The sequence below is a fragment of the Triturus cristatus genome, chromosome 9, assembly GCF_964204655.1.
Source record: "Triturus cristatus chromosome 9, aTriCri1.1, whole genome shotgun sequence".
Lineage (NCBI taxonomy): Eukaryota > Metazoa > Chordata > Amphibia > Caudata > Salamandridae > Triturus > Triturus cristatus.
In genome coordinates, this window is record NC_140592.1 from 416,820,243 (window position 1) to 416,830,870 (window position 10,628).

General features: G+C 41.0%; 1 protein-coding gene across 2 annotated transcripts in view; it reads right to left on the reverse strand.

Annotated features, from left to right (window-relative positions):
- LOC146798073 (cytochrome P450 2G1-like) overlaps positions 1-9,566 on the reverse strand; it is a 998,619-nt gene extending 989,053 nt beyond the window's left edge. For both annotated transcript variants that reach the window (XM_085625291.1, XM_085625290.1), the window contains exon 1: positions 9,364-9,566. In XM_085625291.1, the coding sequence (XP_085481417.1) occupies positions 9,364-9,546 (183 nt within the window). In that variant the 5' untranslated portion in view covers positions 9,547-9,566. The remainder of the gene's footprint in view (positions 1-9,363) is intronic.
- Positions 9,567-10,628: the final 1,062 nt, after the last annotated feature.

Here is a 10,628-nt window from a genome sequence, read left to right on the forward strand (position 1 = left end):
TGTTCACTATCCAAGCAGACCTCTAACTAGCTACATACTATGGATACACTCTTCTAAATTCCCAGTCAGTACTCATGCAGTGTAGGAGTTGTCCAGTCTGTCCCATGCACTTCGTTAATCACTTTTCTACCACTATCTACTTATCCTATCACTCCACCAATACGTAAGCACTTATAAATTCAGTGTTCACTCTGTTAGCAGTACTGTCATCATTCCAGTTACTAGTGGTATTCTTATAAAATGACCTAGGCACCAACACAAGTACACAAAAAATATTCTATGCATTATCTCAAGAAATCTCTAAGCAGATACTTAATATTGGTCCACTCCATTAAATACTGAAGTAGTACCCATGCAGCGTAGGATACCTTCTGTCAGTATCATGCAATTCTTCAATAAACCCATCCAGCACTATGTTCTTATTGTATCAGTCTGCCAATACCTAAGCACTTATGGGGCAGATTTACAAGCACCCTGCGCCACCAGTACGTCACTTTTTGTAACGTAGTGATGGCGCCAGGCACTCCTTCATATTTACAAGGAGAGGAAAAGCCACCCTACGTGGTTTTTCCTCTCCTTTTAAATACGACCCCTTTATACACAGAACTTTGCGTTGAAGGGGTGTCCCATAGGTGTTGCTGGGGGTGTTCCCATGCAACACCCATAGGACAAGACACATCTCCAGATTTATGAGAAATCGTAAATCTGGAGATGTGTGTGAATGCTGCACATCCTAGAGTTGGTGTAGCTAGGCGCAACGAGGAGAATTGTTTTCATTTCACCTTATTTTTTCCTCTTTCAATGCATGCTGCATTCCGCAGCATACATTAAAAGAGGAAAATGCCTTTACTGATTGTTTTTTTGCAGGAAGGTGTCCCTTCCTGCACAAAAACAATCTCCACACGACACAGACAACCTTGCACCATGGTGCAGGGGTGTCTGTGTCAGTTTGTGCAGCAGTACAGAGGGAAGCACAGAGTTGCAACATATTCATGTACATATGTCAAATCCCTGTGTTTCGGAAGTGCCACAGTGCAGTTCAGCTAAAGAGCTTGCAGTGTCACGCTGCAGAACTTCCTCATAAATCTTCACCTATAAATTCACCATAACCTACTAATGCATTCTTTCAGTCAATCATGCTGTATACATATATTCAACCAAACTTTCACCAATTACCTTGCAATTATAGTTATTTATTTAACCAGATAAGGTAGTTCTGATAAGAACTTTTTTTTCTTCTTCTTTCTTTTGTATTTTTTAAAAAAAAAAATAACAATTTTGTATTTTTTTGGGTGTTTTTTCAAAAAATGAACAAAAAAAAGAATGAATAAAACTAGAAACATTTGGAATTACTTATCATTCCAAAAACAAAAAAAACAAAAAATTAACAATGATGGTTGCGTTGCGCAGCACAAACTGCATCCACCGACTGATCATTGAAGCATATAAGTTTCTTACACTTCACGCAGTGCTGCTCGAGAAAGGCGAATTCTGGCCTAATGTCCATTGAAGGTGTTCCTGAGGACGCTCCAGATGTACTTGCCACAACAGGTGAGGGGTTCAAAGCAGCTCGCCTCATTTCCTCCCGAGCAAGATTGAGAGGATGTGTGGTCCGGAGATGCTTGTACATAGAAGCAGTGCCACAAGAGTATTTTTTTTCACAACCTCTTGACAGGACTCAGTCACAAATTTTGCACGTCACCTTTCTCGCAATTACTTTCTTCTCTCCTGGTGGAAAAGTGAAGAATTTCCACACGACAGATTCCTCTATGGACTTGGTGCCTCCTGCAAGAATTCTTCAGAAGAAGATACTTCCTCCCGCTGCAGCTGCTGTCCAGATGAATGAATGAATTAATGAAATTATATTTATATAGCGCTTAGCTACCCTGATGCCTCCTAGCGCTTGATGCCATTTTGTTTGATATTTTTTGAAAAACACCCAAAAAACCAAGCAAAAAGGGTTCTTGTAGGAAAAGAGATGTCTCTCTAAAGATGCTCCAACAAGAATGATTAAAATGGGTGGGGTCCTTCAATAGTTACAGTGGGAAATGTTATGAACCAATGAAAGCTTTAAGTTTTAGGTCACATGGTATCAGCGCACTCTGCGCTCACGAAGCACGCACCCGACGCGACTTCGCGAAAATATATTTAAAAATAATATAAGTTATTTATAAGTACAAATATATTACTTTTATGAATATCTTCGATAATCTCGTGCCCTAATATGTATATTAAACACACATACATATCATTTTAGAACATTAAAAAAATGTGTGGGAGTCGTGCACCCAGCGCGCCCCAGCACGTATATGACGTAACGCGGGACCCGCCACCGCGCAAGCATCGCGTACCGTAATGTGCATGTGTCGCAAATGTACGGGAGCAGGAGTCACGGACTGGTTGCATACCAATTGCGCACATCGCGTAATATTAAATGTATATGATGTAACTGAAAAACATGCAGCCGTCGCATACCGTACGCGGATCCTTCATGACGTTTCTAAAATGGCATTAGAATCCGCGCACCCACCGTGATGTGTACGCTTTGGGTGCGCGGCTCCGAAAAAATATTGGATTTTTATTTTTTTAAGAAAATAATATAAATATATTAAAATAAAAAATAAAACAAATTGTACAATATTTCAGTTTTTCTTCTTTGTAAATTTTTTTTGGCAATTTTCAGAAAATATATAATGTTATTTAATTAATAAAATATTTATAAATAAAAGGTTAAAAAACTGTAGAAAACTAGTACAAAAAAATAGGTATAATTACTATTAGACTTGAAAATTTGCATTTCAAAAACCTTTGAAATTCACTGAAAAAACCATAGGTTTCAGAGACGTTATAGTTAGAAATTAGCATTTAAAAAAGCTTTGAAATTCACTGAAAAAACCATAGGTTTCAGAGACGTAATAGTTAGAAATTAGCATTTAAAAAACCTTAGAAATTCACAGAAAAAAAACATAGGTTACAGGGGTGTTATAGTTATCTGGACATTTCACTCGTACAAAACCATAGAAATTTCTCCGTTATAGTTAGTTCTGCTAACTATAACTCGCGCGCCCGCAATGCACTGCTGATGATGTCACATATTACATAATTCATGAAATGGTCAGTGACATCACTGATGACATCACTGATGACATCTCAAATGACATGTCATGAGTGATGTAATATGTGACATCATCAGCAGTGCATTGCGAGCGCGCGAGTTATAGTTAGCTCAACTAACTATAACAGGCGAATTTCTCTGGTTTTATATGAGTCAAATGTCCAACAAACTATAACGTCTCTAAAACCTATGGTTTTTCAGTGAATTTCTAAGGTTTTTGAAATGCTAATTTCTAACTATAACGCACCTGAAACCTATGTTTTTTTCAGTGAAAATATATATATATATATACATTAAGTAATTACTTGTAAGTGATAGCATGTTCTGTTTAAAGCTTTTATGTAGAGCTTTCAAAAACACAAACTTGTGTGCCAAGATATCTTTCCCATGTATTATGTTGCATATGATGCTGTATTAAAAACCAGCTGACAAGTCCACTTAAACTGATTTGCATTGATTTACACCCTCTGCTGATATTTAGTTTCATTGCCACATACTTTTGAGTATTAGGATTCTTTTGAGAGCATGGGCAACTGGCGTGGAAACTGATTTGGAGCTAGAACATATTACCTTTCAACAACAACAAAAACCTTTAAAAATGCTTTTCCCTGGGTCCGATTTAGTTTGTAATTTGGAAAGAGGGCTCATTTGAACCTTTACAAACACGGAAGTGTCATGCAGGAAGCCATTTTCTAAACATGGCAGCACTCACACAGTTAGAAATCGGAAACCCCTAAGAGTTTTTCATGGCCACAGATTCACCAGGATGTCAGTGGTTACAAACATGAAGTTGCACACTGAACCCCCTGTTAGCAATCCAGTACCGAATCCACTGTCCCACCCAGCAATCCTCAAAAGCCTCAGAAAATAATTTAAGCAGCTCCTCGAGAGCCCTGTTTGCTTTCTGTTGTTGTCAATACCTTCATCGCCCCTGAGAGCCTGGTAGCAAGAGAGCACTATGTCAGATGTACTAAAGAGCAAGGGTGGGGTAATAGCCGCTACCAATGGCTATTCCGAAGGCCTTCATTATGATGGGGGGTATCACTCCTGGCTCTGCAGCTAGCTCGGTCTATCTGGACCTGGAATTACCGGGCCCAGAACACCAGGGGGCATATTTACATGGGAATGGGGGAGTATGGCGTTAAGCACTAAATGCTAACGCCACACTCTGCATTCTGAAAAAGCAGGGATGAGCTGTATTTACAAAGATACAGCACACCCCTGCATTTTCCCTATTGATGGTGTGAAATAAAATGCCTAGCGTCGATGCAGGTACCCTTCTACCATAGTGCAAGGGTGTCTGCGTTGAGGGAATAATTGTTTATGTGCAGGAAGGTGTCCCTTCCTGCACATAAACAATCAATAATGGCTATTTGAAACTTACACACATGGAAGTTGGAAACTGTCCTTTTTTTAATGAGTGTTTATGTACAGGAAGGAACACCTTCCTGCACATAAACAAGTATTCATGGTGTTTTGCTGTACACATAGAAACAGCAAAAACGAGGACAACTAATTTCTCCTTGTTTAGCCATGTGAAGACCAGGTTTTCCCTGGTCTTGATTTTGGCTCTGCCTTCTCTTTATGCCACCCTTGTAAATAGGAGGTAGCGTCAAAATGAATGGGTGTTGTGGTGGAATGCCCACCGCAACACCCATTGCTCAACCCTTTCCCGCTAAGTATAGTTTGAAAGGGTGCCTTATTTACAATGCGGCGTTGAGTAATTAAGGCGAGGCCCCTATCGCCACAGGAACTTCATTAAAAGTGACGTTCCTGTGGCGATGGGGGCTTGTAAATATGCCCCCCCCCGATTGGGAACATTGTGCAGTGCTTTGGGCGCAGTGAGCAACATCTGCACCTGATCCCATCTCATCTTCCTGCACAACTGCAGAACTACCAAAGGCTTCCTCCAGTTCACCCCTCACCCACTGTGTCCTCCCAAACTGCCACCCCGCAATCACCCGCCCAAACAAGTCTCATAATAGCTCCATATAATGATACCAATGTATATGTTTTCAAATGGATGCTCAGTTATGTAATACATCATTTTCTCAAAAACTAGGACAGTTGTCACACCTGCCGCTTTCCACAGGACATCTTCATTTAAAAGCGTCATGCTAAGACCGATTTTATACCCCTATGAAGTAAGTGCAGTGTTCCCAGTGATTTACACTTTTTGGCCAATAAATGCAACAAAGCTCGAGGTAAGAATATTTACGACATATTTTCCATTGTTTTATGCAGAGTAGTTACCACTAGCTTTTTGCTGGTGATAGACATGATGATCTCACAATGTTGGAATTATCAGTGCAATTCCAAAATGTGTTATTGCCACATGCAACTGCCTTTTGTAGTGCCCAGAACAAGACACTCAAATACCAAATGATAAGTAAACAGCATCAGAAAAAACTGCACAGCAGCGATCTATTCAACATTGTAAGTGCCCAAGCAATCAGTATCATACTACTCTATGACAATGTGACCAAATGCTTAAGTTGTTTTCATTATAGCAGAGCACTGCTTCGCATTACTTAGAACCAATGGGCGCACCATGGGTGGTGCATGGGTGTTCCCATGCAACCACCCAAGGTTTCTCATGCTAAGCCTTATTTACTAAAAAAAAAAAAAAAATAGACTAGGTTTAGCGTCCGAAATTATCACCCATTTCAGACACTATGAAAGAGAAATGCTGTTATTTCTCCTTTCTTTTCCGACTTTGCATGTGGGCTGCTCTGAACAGCACACATACAAAGTGGGAAAAGGTCTGAAGTTAGTCTAAGCATAGTATTTTCTACTGGAAGGGAATCTTTCCAGTACAAAACCTATGCTAGACTCACAGAGACACCCTTGTACTATGGTGCAAAGGTGTGTATGTGGAGCACAGCCGCAAATTTCTGCACCAGCATTTGGGAGAGGAGGAGAGTGCCATATTTCTGTATTTATAGCGCTCTCCTGCTCCCTTCTTCTCATGCAGCACAACATTTGCGGCTGCTACACTGCGCTGCATGAGAAACTGGTAAATCTGACCCTAAGAGCCTTATTCACATGGGAAATTTAGCCCCGAGTGTGGAGAATCCCCAAATGTAGAGCCTCCCCCATGAGTACGGAGGTTCTTTGTGAATCAGGTCCTAAGACCAAACACTGGAGAGGGTGGAACTCCAGACTGTCTTAGAGGGGAAAACGGAGGATGGTTCAAGACGCAACCCGTTATCAAATGGGGACTTCTGACCACTTCTCAATATCATGGCCCGCTATCCCCTTCTAGGAATGAAGTTTCTTCAGTACAATTAGTAGAGAACAGAGTCAAGTGAATTTGACATCCTGAGAGTCCATAAGTAGTGATTCAAGTTTTGTAAATCAACTCTGTACATTGTATTCCCCGGGGAGGGGGGGCACTGAGGATCCAGGACTACTGAGAGTGTTATAACTCTTTTCTCAGTCCCTAGGTAGTTACTTTTGCACTGGATATGGATATGATATAAGAGTGAGATGTGGTGTTCCTCACATAGCTTGTCATGTACATAGGGAAGAACTTCCTATCTTCAAAGCAACGTGGCATGTTTTGCTTCCACCAGAAGATTCATGGATGGTTATAAGTGCCCGCTTACAAACGTGATGTTGCATGAATCCCAAAGTTCATATTTTAATGTACTGAATATTACACTGTGCAACACAAACGGGCAGAATAGGGCCCATTTGGATTGGAAAAACTGGGATTACACAAACATATGTGCAGTTCAATGTTAAACATAGAGAAGTCAACACCTTCACTCCCCTCATGCGACAGAATATACATGTTGAGTCTGGCAGATGGATTCATGCCACACAAGGACTACTTAATGGAAAATGCTTTCTCTTTCTCCTCCTCTCCACCGTCAGTCATACTCCTGCCAGACTCGTACTCTACTGCTCCTACTCTCCTACAGAGAATAAAAAGAAGGAAGAAACCTTTTTTAGCTAAAATGGTTATCTTTTAGCCATATTTTCCACCAAAGTTGCTGGTGTGTGTGGGAGTTTTTAAAGACCCTGGCCAGCCATATCAACCGAAAGGGACAAAGAGGAGACATTGCTGACACTCATAGCTTTATAAACCATTTTGCCCTCTGGCCCCACCTGTGCAAAGAGGTCTACGCCCCCATTCAGAAGTATGGACTGTCCTGAGAGGGTACTGCCTGTGGAAGAAAGCAGGCCCAAAACAACTCTCCCAAGAAGGGATACAGAATCCACTCCATTCAAGAACAGTGACAACAGGCAGTCCTTAACTAGGTGCGGTGGCTGCCAAGGCAAGTGTCTGATCTGCCGTAGCAGCGCACTTTGACATATTGCTGGGACAGGCTGAACTGCACAAGATAAGCATATCTGGCACTTGGTAGGTAGGATAAGAAAGTTTTTCTGTTCAATATTCGCTTGAGAATCCAACTCATTTGAATCCTGAATTCTAAATGCTTTTTTCATTCCAAATGTCTTAAATCTGAAAATCTTTCACATATTCATCTAATCTAATCACCTTATACGCGTTATTTCTCTATAGGAGAACACATTTCTCTTATTCGCCTCTGCTGACGACACTCAGCTTTTGTTCACCTGGAAGAAACATGAGTCATCCACTGCTCATGTTAAAACTTGTCTTGTAGCTGTGTTCAATTGGCTTACGTCTGTTCTGCTCAAATGCAATGAATATGAAACCGAGATTTTATTCTTTGGCGAGTTTTTCCCTTTGTTTTGGCATACTTTTTGGCCAGATGAGTCCCCCAGACCCTCCCATCTGGGCCTCCAACTAAGAAATCTTGGGATTTGGTTTGCCGAAAAGCTTAGTTTCTGCAACCAAATCAGTAAATGGTCAGGTACCTGTTTCGGCATTTTGAAGCTTCTCAAAAAGTTTCTACCTCTCCTGCCCCTAGCAGCAAAAGAAAGTGTCACTCGAGCCCTTGTTACTTCCCGTATTGATTATGCAAACGCACTGTACGTCGGTTTGCCCGGCTACCTTCTGGACAGATTACAGGTGGTCTAGAATGCCGCAGGCCTATTGCTTCTTAATCTCCCCAAACGAGCTAGTGTCAGGCAGCATCTGCGTAATCTTCACTGGTTACCAGGGAAGGCATGGGTTACATTTAAGGCCCTGGTAACGGCCCATGCTGCTCTCTATGTCTATGGCCCTGTCTATATTAGGAAGAGTTTTCAGTTCTACGTCCCCAGAAGGCACTTGCTTCCTCTAACATGCTAACGCCAACCATCCCCAGATCCCTCCTGAAAAGGAAGGGTGGCAGTTCTCTGGCCTACCTGGCCGCTATGGCTTGGAACTCTCTCCCTTTTGACCTATGCAGCCTGCAGAACCCCATCCAATATAGGAAGAAACTTAAAACCCTCCTTTTCAACCGAGCAGTTCACCTGCTTCTGCTAATTTTTTCCTTTCTGTCTCTTGGGCTCGTGCTGGGACACTCTCATGAGTAGTTGTGCGCGTTATAAACTCTGCTAACATAACATATTCTGACACTTTGTTCGAGGCCGTTCCACATGGATCTCAGGTCCTTTTTAAACTGGACTCAAAGACAACAAATGGTTGTTCCAAAATTGTTAAAGTGAACTGACTGCAAATTAGTGGCTTATATACAAGCTCCTTGCGCCACTGGAACGTCACTTTTTATGTGATAAAAAGTGACGCACCCGCTTTTAAATAGGATCCCCCCCCCTTTGTTTGTCAAATTCCCATGACATAGTTTTGCCTGCGCACAATCCTGGTAAAATTGCATCACATTGCGCTTAATTAAATGAAATGCAAATCTATCAATTAGCACTATATTTTAGCTTGAAATCCATCCTTTCATCAGTTCTTGACTTGAGGACATATTTTATGCTAAAAACATAGCAGGAAACACACTATTGCTAGAAAGAACCACTGCTGACGTCTGGTTGTTTAAGTACTTCCTGTGCTGTAATTTTCCCCTAACTGTACAACTTGGAGGAATGGCTCAATTTCTGTAATAAAAAGTGCAACATAAGAATTCCTGAAATCATGTAAATTACGCTGCCATAATTTAAATTTTCTATAGTTGTTTTAAGCTGATATCAAATGTATTATGATATAAGTAGTTATGTTATTTCTCAAAACCCATATCATTTTCAGATGGGAAATTTGCAAACTTGCACAAGGGAACCACTGTAAATTAGGACTGACACATGCATGTGACACATGATGTTAAAATGCGTGTCATGATTTTGAGAACTCCATCCAGGAGAAAATAAATTACCTCAATGAGGGAAGTGAACATCTTCTTACTGTTCAGCTGCAGCATGTTTCCAACGAAGGGAAGGCCGACGGGTCCTGGAGGTAGCTTCCCAGGGCCTAGCTTTGCCCTGGTCCTTGCCCAGCTGAAGATCAGACAAACCACGCAGATGGCTAGCAGGAAGCTCGTGGCTCCGATTGGATCCATGTTGACCCTTTTTAATTCTAGGCTCCTCTCTGTGCCTTACTCCTTTGTAGCTAGGTGTCTTTATATAGTACCTCCAGAAGGAGGGACTCTGGCAAGTGGACATTGTATTGCTCAACTTCCCACTTTGATTTGTTCCTCATCAGCATGTCAAGCTGTAGAACTACCAGTTCTGCAACCGAGGACTTGTACACAAGACTTATCCCCCCTGACAACCACAGTATGACAGCTAGGCGGTAGTCGATCCCTTTCTACGGTTAATTAGACTTATACTTTAGAAACCTAATCTGTCTAATCCGAGAAAGGTGTGATGGTTTCTGGATTTAGCAGCCAAGACACATTGCTTATAATAAGTACTCCTGGGAGTTACCTGACATCTAACACTTAATAGCATCCTTAATTGCATCGGCGCAACTAATGCAGCCAGACTCATACAACAGTGCGTGGTGCACTGCTCATATGTGTTATCCAATCTTATATTATTAAGAGTTCCTTAGTTTATGGAATGCCTCGAAAAGAATCCGTGAAACGAACGGGTTAAACGCCTTTAAATGTGTAGATCCTAACATTGTAAATACCCTCATCAATTGTAGCTCTAAACCCTATTTCTACTTGCACATATAATGATAGATCGCCAGTGACAATATTACAATACTGTATTAATATAACACTACACAATTGTTAATGCGAGTGCACAAGCCGCATAGCTGCTCTTCATTTATAAGCCAATAAATAAATACAAATAAAAAAAACGACACAATTGTTAATGCAAGTGGACAAGCACACGTAGCTGTTCTTTTGTTACAAACCAATAAAGAATTTTTTTGAAAAATAAATATATATTCTCGTCAATTGTCCCTCTGGGATTTCAAGTTTGAAACGTATGGATTCTTCACTCTCAACTGCTTCAAATCCTAACTATAAACATTACATTTTTGATAAAGCCTTGAAGTTCTGAAATTGATTTTTTTTTCTCCACCTACGCACCTCACACAATTGGAACCCTCTACAACAGCCCTGTGGTCCAAAACATTTTCTACAACTTGTTTTTGTCTTCATTCCATCCAATGGGGTTTCATTAGAAT